The 20095-nt window shown below is 40.9% G+C and overlaps 1 protein-coding gene across 2 annotated transcripts; it reads right to left on the minus strand.

Annotated features, from left to right (window-relative positions):
• Window positions 1–109: 109 nt before the first annotated feature.
• Afp (alpha-fetoprotein) lies at window positions 110–18171 on the minus strand. Of its 2 annotated transcripts, NM_012493.2 has the most exons (15): window positions 18050–18171; window positions 17344–17395; window positions 16149–16269; window positions 12616–12827; window positions 11366–11498; window positions 10284–10381; window positions 8885–9014; window positions 6965–7179; window positions 4877–5009; window positions 4032–4129; window positions 3397–3535; window positions 2484–2707; window positions 1161–1293; window positions 631–685; window positions 110–230 (listed from the first exon to the last, which is right to left on the minus strand). In NM_012493.2, the coding sequence occupies exons 1-14, from the start codon at window positions 18150–18152 to the stop codon at window positions 641–643; spliced, it is 1836 nt and encodes a 611-aa protein (NP_036625.2). In that variant the 5' UTR covers window positions 18153–18171; the 3' UTR covers window positions 110–230; window positions 631–640. The 2 variants fall into 2 exon arrangements, with proteins under 2 accessions (NP_036625.2, XP_038947542.1); XM_039091614.2 differs by lacking the exons at window positions 8885–9014; window positions 10284–10381; window positions 11366–11498; ... (2 more) ...; window positions 17344–17395; window positions 18050–18171 and adding an exon at window positions 7345–7593.
• Between the last annotated feature and the right edge of the window lie 1924 nt (window positions 18172–20095).

Consider the following 20095-nt stretch of genomic DNA (forward strand, 5'->3'; position numbering starts at 1 on the left):
GGTATAAGTTAGGGACTGGTGGGGACTGTGATCTGGATGGAAGGTGAATAAAAATAAGTGGAAAAAACTTATTTTTTTTTTTATAAATAAGCCACATAAGGAGAAGAGAAACAGTTGAAAAGTCTTTATTCCTAAGGCATAGAAATCCCACATGGAAGTCTCCACCAGTTACCATCAAACCGAAAAGCTCACACCAAAGCGTCGACACATTTTTTTGTCCTTTCTTCCTCCTGCAATATAAAAACAAAGTAGTTCAAAAAAAAAAAAAACAAAAAACAAAAAAAAAACAAAGTAGTTCATATTATTAATTAAGTAGAAAGAGAGGCATTTATTTACTTATTTATCCATTCATTCATTCATTTATTTTTGTTAATAGGAACATAGGAAAACCTTCTGATGGCATTTTCTGAAGCCTTTGGAATCTTCCAAACTTTTTAGTGTTTTAAAAAGAAACCTTCTTTTATTACATTATATTCATTTTAAAGAAAGTTAATGATATCTCTTAGAATCGTCACTATATGGATTGATAGAGAGAGAGAGAGAAAGAGAGAGAGAGAGAGAGAGAGAGAGAGAGAGAGAGAGAGAGAGAGAGAATCAACATTATTTAGCCTGGTCTGCATTTTTCCTTACCTGGAGATGTTTAAACCCCCAAAGCCTCACGAGTTTTGGAAATCAACTTTGGACCCTGGAAGTCAAGAACAAATACAGATGCCGAGCTGAAGAGACAGAGGAACTCAAGCTGTTCCTTATCTCCACTGTGGGCGTGCAGGGGAGCGCTCGCTCCTCAGTGAGATCAGGAGTACTTCCTACAATGTTCTCCCAAGATTTTGGTCATTTAATGTATATGCTAACTAGTGAATTCCTTTGGCCCACTTCATGAAAATCGATTAACTTTATGTTATCATCAATTATTGATATATTTAATCATTCTCTCTATTGAGAAATCAAAATTGCTGGTTCTCTTAATACAGAATAAATTTTTAATTCTCCCTAATACTTAGAAAAAATTGTTATTATTTTTAAACCCCATAAGATTTTAAAAAAAATATATTTAATTTTGTCATTATTTTAAGTTATGGATTGTAGGATAGTATTTCTGTTCTTTACTGCAGTATATGCCACACCAAGACTTGAGGGGGGGGGCAGTGACTTGTACGCACCTCTTTTGCGAAACAGGCTTCCTGATCCTGGTCTTTGCAGCACTTCTCCAAGAGGCCAGAGAAATCAGCAGTGACAGCCGCGTGCTGCTCCTCTGTCATTTCAGGCTTTTGTTTCACCAGGTTAATGAGAAGCCTGTGGTTTAAAAACAAAAGAAAATACAGGCGAGTCAGCCACGCAAACGGCACTTTCCCAAACCATTTTTAGTAGAAGATTCTCAGAGCTCTAACAGCTATCCTCAGCCATCTCTCCTTCCACTCATTGCCAACGTTAGCCCTCACACTTTTCATGAGAAAGAACAAGATTGGACACATGCCACACCAAGACTTGGGGATGAGGCCGCTGGCCTGCCCTGGTGTAGGTTACCGAGGAGACACTATGTCAGGATTCTATGAGTTTTTAATAAAGAGTGAACTGAGGTCTCTGACTTGTTTCCTACGTTATCCTTGCCTCTTTGCTCTTTCCACAATGTTGGCTATCTGTGCACACAAGCCCACACGTCCAGATGCTGACACCTGACATCATCATATTGTAACTTGGAGAGCGTCGGCTGCCTATAGTACTCTTAGTGTCCATTGTGTGTCAGAGTTGAAGTTGGCAAGGCCATAAGAAAACTGGAAAGGAAGCGCTTTTCTTACTATCTCTTGAAACACGCCTCTGACTGGGGTGAGAAAAAATGGGAGAATGGGTCTCCCAACATAGGAAGCTCATGTACAAAGCCGGCGAATATTAAAATACATGGGTATTTAAGAACATGAGTTCCCTGGCTTCACCCCATTACCATTCCAGAATGTCTCATCATGAGTGGCATGTTTATTTCCTTTTTAAAAAACAACATGTAATTATAGTGCTTATAGATTCGATCCCGAATTTCCTAGTTAGAAGTGCCCAGACTCGGGGTTGGGGATTTAGCTCAGTGGTAGAGCGCTTTCCTAAGAAGTGCAAGGCCCTGGGTTCGGTCCCCAGCTCCGAAAAAAAAGAACCAAAAAAAAAAAAAAAGTGCCCAGACTCACGACAGAGATCTCTCCTAATTTTTCAAAATATATCACCCATTTTCCCTCTACTCACAAATATACTGCAATTGCTATGAGAGAGACAATTTTTCGTAGCCAGAAAATTGTCTGCCTCAGTGGATTTTTTTTTCAAACTAACTTCCCCCATAAGGCTGTATAAAAACTGAAACAGAGCTATTTTAAAAGAGGCTGTAAGTCTCTCAAGGGCAGCAATGTTCTAGCGAACCCAGTAGTCCTTGACATGTAAGGCAGGATTCTCAGCTCCTCCCTCTGTGTTGGTCTTCTGCATGGTAGACAATAACAGTGTCTTACTCTTGTTTCATGGTCTGTAGGGCTCGGCCCTGAGCTTGGCACAGATCCTTGTGGAAGATGAATTTGTCTTCAGAGAATGGTGGAGGGACGTAGGTTTCGTCCCTCAGAAAGCTGGTGATGCAGAGCCTCCTGTTGGAATACGAGGAACTGCAGCAGTGGTTGATACCGGAGTTCACAGGGTTTGCCTCATGTCTTAAACACAAGTGTCCAATGTAAATGTCGGCCTGGTTGAAAGAATGGAAAAGAAGAAAACAGGGAGACAAAATTAGCTACCAAGTTGGCTTACATTTCCAGGACTCTCATGCAGGGACCCCAAAGTCTAGGAACTTGTCACTAATACTACAGAAAATGTTTCTAGGCAGTATTATCGCCTTGGTGACAACATGTTCTGGACTTGGCCATTTACCCATCGGCTTGGGATAAAACTTAGCATGCAGTGACAGATGTCAGCACACTTGGGGTTGAGAAAGAACCTTTAGCTACTTGAAATACACTTCTAATTGTAGGCAAACTTTCAAAATGGAAAAGTATCTCCATCTTTATGAGTAGAAATCAGTAGAGTAGCTTGTTTTCTGTGTGTATCTGGTTGAGTTTCGCTTTGTTTAATGTTTACTTTATTTTAAATTACATGTAACTAGGGGGCAGTGTGGGCAGGCGAGTGTGGAACCTGTGGAAGCCAGAGACATCAACTCTTTATGGAACTGGAGTTAAAGGTGTTTGAGAGCCATTTTCACTGGGCGCTAAGGAACAAGCTTGGGTCCTCAACAAGAGTGGCACGTGTGTTTAACTGTCTAAACAACCTTACTAAGGAAACCAAGAACGCCACCTCCACACGGGTTTCCACTAGTTCTCCGAGGTGGAGATATGAAACAGCTTCAAGTCAAACAGAATAGGAATGAGGGATGACACTCACCAGTCCCTCACCGCAGGCGGACCGTTTCTCCTCACTGAGCTGGCAGCACATTGAGGCAATGCTCACCATCTTCCCTGTCAGGTCTATCAGCTCTGCTGAGGTCAGCTGAGGAGCCTTCCGCGTGTAGCCAATGAGGAACCTTGAAGAAGCATTTTTACCACGTCATCATGAGGGTTTAGCCCTTCCTCCCTCTCTAGGACCTACTTTTAGTGTCAGAAGACAGGAGGCATGTGGTCCCCACACCTGAGAAGTTTTTAATTCTGTCAATCACTCCACATACCCCCGCCCCCATCTTCCCCATGTGACTGGTTTCCTCCCATCCTTAGCACTTCCTTGATTTCACCTGTGAACTTTGGGTGTCGGAACCTTGACAGACCAAGAGCAGAATGGATATCTCTTTTGCAAAAATCTACAGGGCTTGGAGAACCCGAAGTCAGTTTAAAAGATCAGACTTCATGGGCTGTTCTTGATAATATTTAACGGGGAATGACTGGGGAGAAATCATATCATCACATTTATACTGACTTTGATCCAATTGGGGATGGAAGTAAGAGTAGAAGCGACCTGAGACTTTAAATGTATGTTTCCTTCATATTGAGAATTTTAAGTGACTGAAAACATTTCAAAAAGCTTACAGATTTTGTAAGTAGTAGGGTCCTAACTTCTGGTAGAGATCACAACTTTGTTTGGCCAGTGCCTGGCTCTCCTGGATGTGTTTTTGCAATTCTTCTTCCTAAAACAAAACAAAAAAAAAAAAACCAAAAACAAAAAAAACAGACATTATTACATGCATTTTTCTCTCTTCCCAGACACACAGTTTTCTTTATGCCAGTATCTTACTATATTATAAAGCCAATCTTAGAAGTCTTTATGAAACACTGAAGAAGGGGTTGGGGATTTAGCTCAGTGGTAGAGCGCTTGCCTAGCAAGCGCTAAGGCCCTGGGTTCGGTCCCCAGCTCCGAAAAAAAGAAAAGAAAAAAAAAATACTGAAGACGATAAAGCATGACTTTTAACAATTACAACATGGGAACTCTTGAGGATATAACCGTTGGACAGAAGGTTTTGCCTTCCTGAAGCTGCCAAAGATGAATATTATTTCTATTCTATTCACCATAGAGCTTTTAACCAACATTTTATTTCTTACATAAGCCATTGGCTGCTGGTTAGAATAGCTAATTAATTTCTAGATTACTAGTTCATAAGTATAACTAGCTAATTACTAGTCAACTAGTATTTTTTTTAATTTTTTTTCATTATTGGGTAAAGAGCATGACCAAAGGGCATGTGTGGGTGCCACTCCAACTTTGTGGAGTGGAGTTCTTTTTCCTCTACCTTTACAGGGTACCCAAGGGCATAGGTCCCCAGGCCCACACAACAGTGTCTTTACCTTCAAACTCTCTGGCCTACAAACAGTATTGTCAAAGGCTTCTCCTCTCAATGCTGCTTTACGGATTGTCCCCAAATTCTAGTGCAACCTACCATATTGTCCTGGCATTTCGATGGCGTTTCAGACTGGGAGCACTTCTCCAAAATTTCCTGGTATGACTTAGCAGTTTTTAGAATGACTGAGACAGGAAGGTTGGGGTGATTTCTTGAATATTCATGAAGAAAGCTTAAATACGTAAGAAAGATATCACATTGTTAGAACTAAGACAAAATTACACTATCAACTCCCTAACCATTCCTGTATAACAGTCTGGGCATATGGACATTAAAAAATCAAAGAGCAAATGAAGCAGAAAAACAAACATAATTTGAATTCTATGAGCAGCAAAACTATTAAGGCAGGCTATATATATATAGTCCCTGGAAACATTGGGTAAAATGTCCTTTTGTGAAATCATGATATTTGCTAGAAAATAGATGGAACTGGAAATCATTGAGCAAGCCAGGCTCAGACAAGCTCTGCGTGTTTTCTCTCAAATACAGAACCTAGGTATAAATTTATATGAGCATGTATGTGAAATTATTTTTAATTAAAGAAAAATGATACAAAGGGACCACTTTATTTTGTGTCTCCCTTTGGCTTTTCAGTTGCAAGACTTTCATCCATTGATCCAACAAATATGTTTTCAGAGTCTACGGTATGCTTAAAAAAAAAATCACCTTAAACAGTGAAGACCTAATGCCATGGAAGAGAAAATACCTCCCCATCCCAAGGCACGTTTTGTAAGGAGGCAGACGCAAGCTTAAATGGGTTGGAGGAAGACCATTCTCAGCTGGGAAAAATGTCGACTGCAAACGTTCTTTCCACTGAAGGCCTGTTTCTACGAAGCAAACTATTAGCCCCCTTACCTGTGTTCGCATTTGCGAACGTAGAGATCGTTCTTTAATATCAATTGTGCTCTAGGGCTATAGATACGGTAATATTTACTTCTACCAGCAATAAAGCGCTTGGATGTGTCTCCTGCTTTCCCTGGTCTTTGTCTTAGCTCACAGAACTTTATTTAGCAGTACAAACGATGTGTGAATACCTGATTTTAATGCAGCAAAAGAGCCAGGTCTTTCAGGAATACTGGCGAGAAAATTGAGCCATTACTTTCTTTTTTTTTTCCTTTTCTTTCTTTCTTTTTTTTTTCTTTTCTTTTCTTTTTTTTTTTTCAGAGCTGGGACCGAACCCAGGGCCCACTCTGGTAAATCCCCAACCCCGGGCCATTACTTTCATTGCTGCATTAGCCTCAGACTTTTAGATTAGGGAAGGCCCTTGGAAACCATTAAACATGATGTCCAAAATGCTGCACAAATCCCTCTTCTAATAGAGCCCATAGAAACATACAGGAAAGGAAAAGGTATTAACTTGACCGTAGGCTTCCCTTAAAGGCAAGTAGAATGAATACATGACTATTGACTACACTGCAGAAAACTACCATTGTACAAATGGAGGCTTTCATTTCTTAAAAGTTCTATAAATATCAAGCCAACCGTCTCAATGAAAACTGTTATCTGGGTCTATGGAGTTCTATTTAGGGGAATGTTTGTTTTTAAGCATGTGTTGCAAGTCATTATATTCACGATCTTGAGCACTTCTTGTTTTTAAATTTAATTTTATTTATCCATTACTATTTGGGGGAACATGTTTGGCACAGCACGCATGTGTTGTCAAGGAACACTTTTAGAAATCTGTTCAACCACTCGATGTCAGTTTCCTTGAGTTGAACCAACCCAGGCAAGCACAATCAACGCTTGTGTGGCGTTTACCCACTGACTGAGCTGACTGGGCAGCCTCCTTATTACTCACAGATATAAATTATCTTTCAAAGTTCATGGTGGTTTTCATATGAGATATTTAAACAGAATGGCATGCCTCGTTTCAGAGAAAAAAATATAAAACAAAATATAGATTTATAAGCAAGCCAATTAAATAGTGGTAATTGTGGGATCGCCATCACACTACGAGAGATCTCACTCTCCAGGTATGAGTTCTATGCTTACAGCTCCTAGGTGTCACAGCATCTAGACAGCCTCAGTTGCGATAAAAAAATAAATAAATAAATAACAAAAAAACTACCCCCCCAATCACATAATCGTCTTTATCACTGTAAATGTACATTTGCAGGAAATTGTTACCTTGCCATAAACAGGAGTTTTTCCTCTGAAGAAAACTGGGCAAAATTTCTGTCTCCCAAAAACTCGCTTGGGTTCAGAGTTAAACCTTCCGGTTTGTCGCCATTTTCGGCATGAATTATGCAATAGCCGAGCTCGATGGTGGGTAGTTTGCAGCACTCTGCTGTTTTGCTCGACAGAATTTCTTGTTGAGAACATATATGTGTCATGACGCTTTCCTGTAATGAGTAAAATAAATAAATAAATAAATAAATAAATAAATAAATAAATAAATAAATAAATCTCAAAGCTTTATCCTTTAAGGTGGGAACTTAGAGCCCAAAAAGGAAGCGGAGGAAGAAACGAATGGAGAAATGAAAAGATCGGGGTCGAAGAGGTCTCACCTCATCTCTCCTTTGCTGCTTTTACCTATCTTTCTCTTTCTATTTTGCTCATCCTTGCTTTTCCTCATTGCTTTCCGACTTGTTCGAGTCCGCTTTGCACAGTTTTCATCTAAAGACCTACCGTCTATTTTAGTAAAAGTCTTCAAGAAAATAAGGAAATGTGTTCCTTAAACCGGACAGCAGCTTTTTATTGTTACTGAAACTTTCCAATGTGCAATATTCGCGGCTGGCGTGCTAACATTGCTAGCTTTCCCCTGCATCTTGATCAGAAGGATCTGCAGTGACCCGCTCTGCCCTCCAGAGGGCAATCTAGAAGACGAACTGGCTGTGCAAAATCCTGTAGACAACTTTGTCCCTGCTCAGGAACGTGCATTCTTAACAGTGACCCTTGAAACCTATTATTCAGTGAGGTTAAAGCCTTCCTGTAAAGTACTGAAATTATTTTTCCACTCTTAATGAAAACGTAGCTACGAACTCCAAAAGATAAAAGCTAATTTTTTAACGATAAAGACAAAACAATAAAATTGTCAATAACAAACCAAGAAAGCTGACCTCAAAGAAAAACAAAATAATTTTTACCAGTATTCCTTAGGGGCTGATGAATCCCTAATGTGCATGAGAAAAAGAATAATCGAATCCAAAATAAATAATCAAATGCTTCAGGATTCATCCACTCCTCACCGCAGGGGTGGGGCCTGTTGTCCTAATGCTGGTCCTACTCTGTTCCCTGGGAGCCCCTGCCACTTGCTGACTTCCCTGACTACCTCTACAAAGAATGTCCCTGGAGTATTGATGAAGTGAGTCTTTCCTGCCCCTGTTTCCAAAATCATTCAAACCTCAAACAACAGAGGGGTTTTTTTGTTTGTTTGTTTGTTTTTGTTTGTTTAGTAGTTCTTGGTGTCACAGGGATGGAAGGAGTAGTTTGGTATATACAGACCTCTGGGTCAATGTCTAGAAAGCCCAGGGTAAGGCCAAATTCACCAAGTCGTGTATATTACCAGTTCTTTTATAATCTGTTGCTAAAAGCTTGAGGGTTTAATTCTTTTAGATCCCTTTCCTCACATCTCTGCCTACCATAAATAGACACTTCCCCCCTCATGCAACAGTTTCTTGCATTATTTTTACTTGTAAGTCCGTCATTAAACTATGACAGAATCCTTCAATGGGCCAGACATTGTCCTTTAGAGCCAATGGTAAACAAAAGACAGTCTATAACTTCAAGAAGGCCGTTGTCTTATCTCTCTGGTTAAACTATACATTCTTTGATGTCAATTTATAAGTTTTCCTGACAAGCGGCACTCGCTGTAAACCTGCGGCCAGGTAGAGGGCGGGAGAGATTCACTGTATTTCAGTCAGATGAAAAGCTAAATGAGCCTTGGTCTCGTGGAAAGGGGGAGGTATTGCTAATGCGTGAGGTGAGACCCAAAAGCAAACATGGCGTAGCTTAAAGTTTACCCTCAGAAAAGTTCACTAGGCCAGGCACGGTGAAATAGTAAGAGTGAGACAAAGCGAGAAAGGAGAGAGGGTCTGAGACTCCTACCCCATCCTGTAGGCACTCCATCGCGTTGCCGTGGCAGCACTGCTCGTGGATGTGGGCCACGTCCAGGGCCAGCTTCCGAATCTCAGTAATATTTGCTTTGGGAAACTTTTGACTTAGTTTAATGATGAGTCTGGGAGAGAAAGGTTAAAAAAAAATCAACTTGTTTATCAGGATGAAATCGAATTATTTATAGAATATCTGGGCAGCTTCTGCCCCCAAAAGGCACAAGCTCTATAGATTTGGGACTGGGAACTCAAATAATTTGGGAGTGATTTGTAGCTTCCTGAAGACTTTCTAGGAACTCAAGATAAATGCTGTCCTTGCTTGTTCATCCCTGACTCTGAGCATTTGGGATCTCTGTTGCAGACTCTGAGGTACTTGTCTCTAATTCCAGCAGACCAGAAGTGGAGGGAGGCGGGAGAATCAAGAGCTCAAGTCCAGCCTGAACTACCAGATTCTGCCTCAAAGAGAACAAAACGTGTATTTTTTTTATTAAGAAATAAAGGATTAAGAAGCGGGGATATTCTTTGAGAGTAGTACTTGCTTCTCATCTCATAGAAATAAATACGTGGGAGAAATCAGGGAAAGTACAAATGCCAGAATCAACGGAGTGAAAGTAGACCAAGTTGGCATCAGAGACCGAGGCAGGAGCAAGTATAAAACAGAGCTACCAGAGTTCATGGGAAGGGGTGTCTGTGCAAAGACCCTGCTTCCTTGAATAAATGGCTGAGTCTTTGCTACTAAAAGCTTGGGGTAACTGTGGAGCGTGTGGCTTTACTCGCTGATAGAAACATTTGCTTTAATTGTGTCTTCATTTCTATTGTACTGTTAAGACAGGTTTTTAAAGCTTTATGAATTGATGACTAACTTTCTAGTAGAATGGGGAGTTGAGTGTAGGGTAAGTCTGACCTCCTCCAGGAGGAACGCCCAGCCAGTCTTTAGAAGGACTGCAGGGCTGAATATACGTATTGGGGTCTTGGCTACGCACAATGCCTGGGCCTCACGGTACTTAGAACTGTCTGCTCTCCTGCCACTGGCTTCTAAAGTTGTTGCCCCAAAGGGATAGTTTACTGAGAAGCAATAATTAACACAACGGGGTTGATTAGGAAGCTTGGTTAGCAAGATGAGTTTGTTAGGCTACAAGTCTGAGATGCCTCTTCGTGAAGGTTGATCTACCTTGTAAAAGAGCAGGGTGGGGGAGGGGGGAGGGGGACGGTCTGAGTGCAGACAGAAACTGAAGCGTCTAGGACAGACAAACCTTAGAACTCTCTCCGAATGGCCTCCCCTGAGCTCTCACGACTAATCAGGGTCTATCTACCTCCGCCAAGGGGACTTTACTCCGGCGGAGTGACTTCCGCAAGTGAGCCTATCAGATTGCCTCTTAGGAGCTTGTACTCACACAGCCTGGAGGTTCCGGGATCCAAACTTTCTTATTACTGCACACACATGCTCATTGAGCATGCTTCCTTCTCTTAATTCCTTTGCCATTGATGCTCTCTAGGGACAGAAGAAGTGAAGTGTTAAGGAAACCCATTCATTCTCTCTAAGGTCTAAGAACTCGGAAAGCTCAGCACAGAGGACACAGGAGGATAAAACAGCAGTTACTGAACTTAGAACTCAGGACGCTTAAGCATATTATTCTGTTTGTGACTTTTAGATGAATTCTTATGTTAATTAATTAATTAATTATATTATATTAATTAATATATGCCGTGATGTCTTTAAAATTCTTCAAACAATACATCATCATTTTGATACTGGGACCACGTGGACAACTTGGCCTGTCCAGCCTACAGGCAAACTAAAGCCTTTTGACTGCTGCTCTGTTCAAAAAGAAAGAAAAAGAAAACGTGCGCTATTGTCGTGATTCTTAGGAGCCTGGGCCCGGTTGGGTTTATAACAAGGCTCTGTCTCAAAAGGCAAAGTAAAATGAGGAAACAAAAGCCAGAAGCTGAAATGTGCTCCATTTTGCCGACACATGAACAACCCCACCAGTTCCCAGCTTCCTTGGCTCTGGTTGAACTTGTAGCGAACTCTCCAACGGTCAATTACCCGTAGGGCTGGTTACTCTGTATCAGCATTGTTTTCTACTCTACAGAAGAGAGGCACAATCCCATCGCCCTAACCCGCTTATAGCTACTAAATCACCTCTTCCAGGTCCATACATTGCTGTTACCTCTGCTCTCTTTAAAGATCCAGTAAATGCTGATTCAGGACAACACAAAATAGGCACATTTTTACTTCAGCCTAAAGTTGTGCCTTACTATTATGGGCATCGCTTCGAACTATAAATAGAAAATGAAATTTCACTGATAATTAGAAAGATTAAGTAAAAAGAACTTCCGTTTAGGATAAGAAAGAATTGCACTCTTTTCTGAAGATGACATTCTCCATGCAAGGCACATTTCCACCTTTAGTTCTGTCCCCACCCTGAGCCATAGCCAGACCATTTCATTTCAGATGGCTTCACAAAGATAGCACCTTTGTCTGGAAGCATTCCTCCATGTTGTCAGCTTTGCAGCATGCTGGAACTGCCTTGTCATACTGAGCGGCTAAGTAAAGAATGGTGGGAGCATACAGGAAGGGGTTCCTCTTCGACACATCGTAGATGAACCTGTGGAATGGACAGCACTTGGAGATTTGCAAACACACCAAAGATGAATGGACTGTGTCTGCCCTGAACTGAGCTCTGGAATTTATTTAAAGATCCGGATAAAGGCAACCAATGGACTTCTTCTTTAGGGGCTGTCATGGGGAAATGTGTATCCTTTTATTCAGACGCTGTCCAAAAGTTCCTACAGGTCAATCTCAGGAGAAAAAGAGAAGATCCGATACATTGTTCTGGAGTCTTTTATGAAAACAAAGGTGCTATGATTCTTACTGAAATGTCTCTTTCCAGTGAGTCTGCTAATCAGCTGGGCCAACTTCTGAGTAAGACAGCTTAAATCTCTTATCAGTGAAGAGCAGAGGGGTCAGTCTAGGGAGTCCTCTCTGTCTCTGTTTCTGTCTCCGTCTCTCTGTCTCTTTCTGTCTCTGTCTGTCTGTCTGTCTCTGTCTCTGTCTCTCTCTCTCTCTATATATATATATATATACATATATATGCATGTGTAGATCAGTATAGACAGACATTTAAATATATGTTGTATGTATTGTATGTGTGTATGTATATATTTATGTATTATGTATGTATATGCCTGTCTCTCTAGCACCTGTAAGATAGAGAAAGAGGATAAAAAGCTCAAACCTATCCTATACTCCACACTGACTTCAAGACCAACCTGACTTTCCTGAGACCCTGTTTCAAAAGTAAAATGAAATATCTTTAAAGGAAAAAAGGAAGGCTAGAGGGTGACGTCAAAGCTCGTGAGCATTTATCCAACCATTTGTGCCGACCACACCTGACTCCACAGTCTCAATTATCAGTTTCATAAGTGTACAGCAACACCTGGCTCTCGGGACTCATTCTTTGCAATCCTGACGTACTTTTGTGAGAAGCAAAATCAAAACGTTAAAGGTGAGAAAGAGCTATGTTTCTGGAGGTTGAAGGATCAGAGGCTGAATCTGCATGTGGTCTGTCCTACAGCACACAGTCTGTGCCTGACAGGAGCCCCGGAGGTATTCTGTGCATAGACTCCAGCAGACATGCTCTGGTTCTGTTTCCTACTTGTATACACTTTAAAGCACACGGTGTAGACTACAGAAACACCGACTGCCCACTGGATGGTCCTTACGTGTTTATGGACATCGCCCTGTTTTCTTCATATGCTGGGCAACTCTCGGCAGTTTCTGGAAAGTGGAAGGGTGGGACAGAGTCTGGAGCGGTCTTCTTGCGAGCCAGCAGACACTGGTGTCTTTCCACCCCGCTTTGGTTGCAGCAACCTGAGAATCCATACTTGTTAGAGAGTTCCGTCTCGTGGCAAATTTCATCCAGAAACACAGATAGCTGGGAAAAGAAAATCTTTTAGTGTTAGTGAAAGGCGGTCATCCAACTCCACTGGAACAAGGGTGTCAAGTTTTGCAATGTCCAAAATGAGGCCAGTAGATTAAGAAAAATCCCCATACACACAGTCAGCACATTCCCTCAGTCTGAGGTGAGGACTTTCTTTTAGGGTGAAGGGCTTTAAGCATATCTTTGGGTAGCACACATTCTGTGGGTAAGATGTAATTATTTTGAAGGTGAAAGGGGTCATTCCTGTCTTGTTTTAAGTTAAGTGAATTTCACTCTTTTATTTCATGAAAAGTTTGGCCCCAAGATAATACAAACTTTCTTCTTTTTACATAATCATTGTTTATAGATACTCATTCCTTTTGTCCTTCTAACGACATGACAATACTCAAAAACTGAATACTATTCTTAGTTAAAAATAAAAGGGGGGTTGGGGATTTAGCTCAGTGGTAGAGCGCTTGCCTAGCAAGCACAAGGCCCTGGGTTCGGTCCCCAGCTCCGAGAAAAATAAAAAAATAAAAAAATAAAAGGGACTTCAGGATGGACTTAATTTAGAACCACCCTTCTTTAACCATAATTTCCGATTTAGCTGCAACATTTTAAAATGCTTTCTTCCTTAGCACCTAAATAAATTCACTGAGATTGGACAAGACCAGAATTTTGAAGGAAGTCACCCACCTTAGGAAAATCTTCATAACTACCACAACTGCTAATATTTTCAAAAGCCTTGACAGTCTTACTTTAGACTCTAGTTCTCAATATTTACTTTTGGCTTGTGACGTTCTCCAGTTGGTTGAGGTAGTTTCTCTTCCTGATGCTGTCACAGCTAGCCTAAAACTCACTAGGGAAACTAGAATGGCCCCAAATTCAGATCCACTTGCCTCAGCCTCCCAAGCCCTGAGATCATCGAGGTGTGCCACTGTGTTCGTTTCAGTCAACCGTTTTAAAAGAAACCTATTGAATTAGTAGTGATAAATCACCCCATTTGCAACATTACCCTGAACACTAACTGAATACCAAAAGCCGAATAAGAAGGGCTTTGGGAATAATTTATGCACACCTTTTTCTTAGCTGACTGACGGAGAATGACAAAAACTAAGATAGGAACCAGAGAGCCTTATTAACTCACAAATTTTAGAGTTGGAAGCAACCGAAGATGCCTTCTTACTGGCTAGATTTCATAATTCCAGGGGGAGCTTTGCAGGCTGCTGGGGGAGAAAAGTCATAAAATCTGCAGGCTCCCCCAGCTGCAAACCCTGTGAGCTACCATAACAATTAATCTAGCTAAGATATATCCACTGATACAACAGTGGCATAAATTCATGGGAGTGGTGAACAGTGCCCGCTGACAGGGTGACACTCGGGCCTTGGCACTGTAAACTGGGCCAAGAATCCATGGCTGAGTATGATATAGGCCCCTAAGAGCAAACCAATTTCTATTTATTTTACTGAATGGACATAGTACCAGGTTGCCTTTTAAACACAGAGAGCAGAGCTTTGTGTAGAACCCAGTCTTCATCCCAGAAGCCTCTATTTGCAGAGGATGGTGATGGATACAGTGATTCACAACTGGCCAAAATACGGAAGATCAGCACCTGTGGTGTGCTCAGCCCCAAACAGGACATCTACAGAGAGGAGAGGCTCTCTCCCCTCAAAAATCAGGGTCCGTCAGAGAGGAGGGAGAAAAGAGTTTAAGAACCAGAGACTTCAGGAAGACGGCAGCAAAAACTGTTTTCATACACTGCAGGGCAATCGCTCACACGAAATATCAATGGCGGTGGTTGTCTGCACACGACCTTCATAAAATCAAGATAGTCAAAACGCCAGCATGGACAGCGAGGGGCTCACTGAGCCCCAGCCCTTGCAGAGGAGTGACTGGCGGTTGCAAGAGAAAGAGTGGGATTTCTTTAGGGTGCGGCCCTTGGCACATGCACCACTGGAAGGCCCTGTACCCATGCACACATTGCAAGCAGTAACCAGACAGCATAAGCTTAAAAAGATCCAGAGACTGCAATAACAGTAGGGGCAGTCTCGGGGAGTTGGAAAGGGCTGGGGAGGTGGTCAAGATTAAAATACTTTTATGAAAGTCTCAAAGAATACATTTTACCATTCTCTTAAAAGAAGATCTTCCCCACAGTGACCAGACACATAAATAACATTTTGGCTACTTTGACTCCATTGTGACACAGCTCCTGTGTATTTGTTCCATACTTAAGTAACTCCAACAAGTATAAAGTTCATTTCTATACAGGAGTAAACTAAAGAATATTAACTATTTTGAAATGAGTTTCTATACTGGGACAACTGGGTGCTTAAACCTGATTGTTTTTCTGAAGTTCTGACTTACCTGGATAGCAGACATCGATGCTTCTGTCTGTGTATATACTCTATCCAACGACCCCAATAACCTGCTGCCAGCCTCACAATCACCGGGCTGTGCCCACCTGGCTAAGGACCTAGTTTCTGGAGCCAGAAGACTTCATTTGACCCTCACTTCTACCAAACTGTAGTTCTCCAAAGGAGTGATTTCCCTGTGCCTAAGTTTCCTCCATGGGAAAATTATCCTCAACCTTGCAGGATTACCATAGAGATTTAATTAATCAATTAATAAAATTATTATTGTATAATATGATGATATAATATTATATAAAATTATAACTATATTATAAATATGGCTTGATAACATATAATATGTAATATATAGTTATGCCATATATTATGGAATGTGTCTCCATAGATAATATATAATAGAGTATGTAACATGTAATGTATGTATAATATATAGATATTATAATATAATTTGATAAATTAACATTCATAAATGAAATAAGGATTCTGGTGATAAGATGCAGCCAAGTTCTCTTAGTTGACTGGACAAACATTCTGTGGACATCACCTTCCACACAGCGTTTGGATTATCAATGTGTTTTCAGTGATCCCTAGAATGCTGTCGGGCACACTGTCTGCCTAAGAGGTAACACAGTATACCACCATTCGTCATCAACATAAACTCCCAAGGCAGCTCTGAATGGATCTAATGTCACTCTGTAATTGCAGGTATGAAAGCTCAAAGAAGAGAATGTGTCCGTGATCACTCAGGTAATTACTCTGGAACCTTAACTGTGAGTCTCTTGCTGATCTCAGCTCCTTTTGGCAGCCACTTGCTCTGCAACTGTGCTGGTCAGGACTCCAGAACTAATTGAACCCACTTTCAGAAAACAGTTTTCAAATAACTAAACACACATCCTGCTGGCATCTTCTCTCCTGCAGCCTAAATTTTGGTTAAGTGTCAATGTGGCTTTCTCTCTATTCACTTACCTGGTTTTCTAAACACCCATCGCCAGTGTTTTCCTTCATTGCAGCCAACGCATCGCTACTCATTTTGTTTACTTCGGCCTTTGTGGCATCCTGAACAAACTGGGCAACGACAATGGTAGCTCTGAAAGGAGACCATATTATATTATATAAATATTATATAAAATTGTAACTATATAATAAAATGGATTGTTAATATATAATGTGCAATATATCATATGATATATATTATGTAATATGTCTCCATAGATAATATATAATATAGTATGTAACATTTAATGTATGTATAATATATATTATATATATGTGTGTGTATATATGTATATATATAATCTTAAGGACTAGACCCAGTCACACGTGTCTTTCAAGTACAGCTATGTCTATTGGTGGCTTTCCGTTCTGATCTGTTTAGAAGGCGCCCTTGGCTAACGAGGGAAGTGTCAGCCTTCTTTCTGTCCTCTTCGCCCATAAAAACAGATGCAACTCTTAGTCAAAATAAAAGGATTTCCCCAAAATGTACTTCCTCTTTTTTCGACCGCTGCTCACTGAGTATACCTGAGAAGGCCTATATTCTTCACACTGTTTTTCTTACTAAATCTAAGCAAAGATGAAGTCATTGGACCTTCAATTGTATTTGCTCCCAGCGTGACTGAACCCCAATCCTAGGTTGGGTTAGTCCCAGATTGACTCAAAGTGACATGTGTCCAGCTTTCTGCACGTAGACATCACCAGTAACGCACACGTTTAAATTCCATACTGTCAATTCCAAACAGGTAGAAACGGGACAGTATTTAAAGGAATAAAACATTCTCCACCAATAACAAAAACAAAAACATTGACGTCCTATGACTTGATACTAAGGAGTTCACAAAATAGAGAATGCTGCAATGTCTTCCCATTGGTTCCCATAAGACACACTCCTGGGCCCATACAGAGCTGTTCCTGACTGCAGAGACATTGATCTTCAGGTTTGACAACCTCATTTGCCTCCCTTCGTGGAATTCCCGGCAATGCAAAGGCTGACTAAGCTCTAAAGCACTGACCAAAGTTAAGCATTTTGCGTATCCGTTTGATATTCAGCATAAGCGAAGCCTGAAAATTGCCCAATTTGCCCCCATAATTTAAGAACATATATTCAGTTATCTAGACTTATCTTTGCATGCCATTTCTGTAGCACGTTTATGGAAGCAAAACTTACACGTTAAACATATTTTTCTCTGTCGGGCACTGGGAAGAGTCTAATGTGGATTCTGGAAAAGAGAACAGATTTTGACAAGTGATGATTCCAACTGGGAAAGCAATCATTGTTGACTCCAAACCCAAACCATAGATTTCAGAACTGCGAAGTTGTTAGGAACCACCTGACCAGATATCTTAATTTTACTCTTGGGACAACTAAAACATTAAGGAACCAAGTTAACCAGAATGGTCAGTTGCAGACTTAGCACTAATACTCATATCTCAGGTTCCCTTACTTGGCTCCCTAAGAGTATAACATTCAAACTGGTTTAATTTAGTAGCCTTTGGACATAATTATGCTACAGTCGGCCCATTCATATTTAGGCTTTCCAGAGAGTCAAACAATTAGCGCTTTAAAAAAAAATTGAGAATAAAAATGTTATTTTTGTCAATCTGAAGGAAACAGACATGTGGCCCCGCTAAAGAAATAATACCAAAAGAAATAAGCATGCAAAAATTGATTGTGTTAAACACTGCTGTTATTTTCTAAGCCTCTGACATTAAATTACACTTATCCTTCATCTAAACATATCTACCAGTTAAATATACTCCTTGTCCACAACAGTAACTCTCGCGCCTAAGTCAAGATACCTGGAGGTGCAAAGAGGAGAATTTTTAAGAATTTTGTTAGAGAAAGCCAGTTCCCGAGTCACAAAGCATCTTACCTATTCCAAACTCATTTGTGTGCAGTACTCTGGGTTCAGCAAAATTTAGCAGGAGAAGGAAGGAAATGGATGCGCTCCACTTCATGGTTGCTGGCTGCTTCATCCCAGACAGTGGTAGAAGCCGGATACTGTGAGCAGTAGCGCTGAAGTTCTTTTATATCCTTTTTAAGTGATGTCTGTTAACTAGTAACCTTCAGTGGGCAAACATGTTACTTTTTTTCCTTATGTTGAAGTTAGGCAATTTGCCAATAATTAACAGCACAGGGGTCACTTCTATCTTATGTTCAAGGACAAAGACCACTTCAGAGTGGAAAAAAAAAAACAAAACCTTGCAAATGCTGCAAATGTTCTCTGCCAACTAAACTCTTCCAATAGAAAGTATCTCCTAAGCTGAAGAAAGATTTATTTATTTCAATGTAAAACATTGATACAGCCATAAAGAAAATATAGCAGGCTTACTATGTAGCTCCAAATGCATTAATTCTTTTTTTAAAAAAAATAGTAAAATGCATGTTGCATGCTAGGCGCTGAACGTATGTCTGAGTCATTCAGACTCTTCATCAGTGGGTGTATTTCTTAATTATCCAGTTGTTATTTAGCTCAAAACCATTGGTCAAGGGGGTGTATTTAATTTTGTGTTTCGTGTCTGGTTTAACATAGAAAACTTACAGCACAAAGCCTGATGAACGAGTTCCCATTCTAATGTCGTGTGCCAAAGGCTATTCTGCATGTATGTCACAGATGCATGGGTTAGCTACAGCACCCTCTCAGGCCCTTGGGATGATGATGCTAACACTAACTAACGAGCACTGATATACTCTGACCCTGGGCAGGCTTCATCTCATACCTTCACCCTCGGTGTCCCGGAGTCTGTGACAGTTTCTTTAAGTTCTCTACACATCAGAGAGAATGGAAAACTTGTAAAGAAAAATTCCCAGTGCGCATCTAAACTATAACTCGGACTTTTCTTTTATGTGCTTCAGAGTTTTGGTTGCATATGTGCATTCCTGTTTCCTGCAGAGGTCAGAAGAGGGCATTGGGTCCCCTGGAACTGGAGTCACAGGTGGTTATGAGCTGCGCTGTGGGCACTGGGAATTGAACCCAGGGCCTCTAGAAGAGCAGAAAGGGCCCTTAACAGCTGAGCCATCTGCATAGCCTGTGAGCAGCTATTTTAAAGATGTGATTATAAAAACAAAATGACTTACGCCAGAAATAAATATAGTGTATTCATTAAATGGAGAGCAAAGCCACTATCAAACCAATAGATTTGTAGATTAATAGTTGATGTAATGGAAAGATTTTCATAACATATTAGTAATAGAAACCAGGAAACACACACAGTAAGGCCTTATTTTCAGACCATACCTGCACTTCTTCCTGTCCTCAAAATAGAACAAAGCAATGACAGGCCAGAGTTTAACGTTAGCTTTCTAGATTGCAAGGGAAATCAGACCTCCCTCTCTCTCTCTCTCTCTCTCTCTCTCTCTCTCTCTCTCTCTCTCTCTCTCTCTCTGTCTCTCTCTCTGTGTGTGTGTGTGTCTGTCTGTCTGTCTGTCTCTCTGTGTGTATGTGTGTGTCTGTCTGTCTGTCTACCTCTCTCTCTCTGTCTCTCTCTCTCCCTCTCTTTCTCTCTCTGTGTGTCTATCTGTCTCTCTCTCTGTCTCTCTCTGTCCTCTCTCTCTCTCCCTCTCCCTCTCTCTCTCTCCCCTCTGTCTCTGTCTCTGTCTCTGTCTCTCTCTCTCTCTCTCTCTCTCTCTCTCTGTGTCTGTCTATTTGTCTCTTTCTCTCTGTCTCTCTCTGTCCTCTCTCTCTCTCCCTCTCTCTGTCTCTCTATGTCTCTCTCTGTCTCTGTCTCTGTCTCTCTCTCCCTCTCCTCTCATCCCTACTCATTGGATAAAATAACAATAAATGATCTAAGTACACTGAGTACGTTTTACACTATGCATAGCACGTCAAGTGTTGAGACGGGACCCAATACTTGCTGAGTAGATAATGAATGTATTTATCCAGTGACAAGGGTTTAAAGTGAAATAAGAGTTTCCATTT

Source organism: Rattus norvegicus, chromosome 14 (genome assembly GCF_036323735.1).
Source record: "Rattus norvegicus strain BN/NHsdMcwi chromosome 14, GRCr8, whole genome shotgun sequence".
NCBI lineage: Eukaryota > Metazoa > Chordata > Mammalia > Rodentia > Muridae > Rattus > Rattus norvegicus.

Excerpts from the sequence above, each read along its gene's own strand:
- Afp (NM_012493.2), bottom strand. The coding sequence starts at position 18,152 with ATGAAGCAGCCAGCAACCATGAAGTGGAGCGCATCCATTTCCTTCCTT. Across the intron at positions 16,270-17,343 it reads GAGAAAAATATGTTTAACGT|AGCTACCATTGTCGTTGCCC; the intron begins GTAAGTTTTGCT and ends GTCTCCTTTCAG. Across the intron at positions 12,828-16,148 it reads ATGGGTGTTTAGAAAACCAG|CTATCTGTGTTTCTGGATGA; the intron begins GTAAGTGAATAG and ends TTCTTTTCCCAG.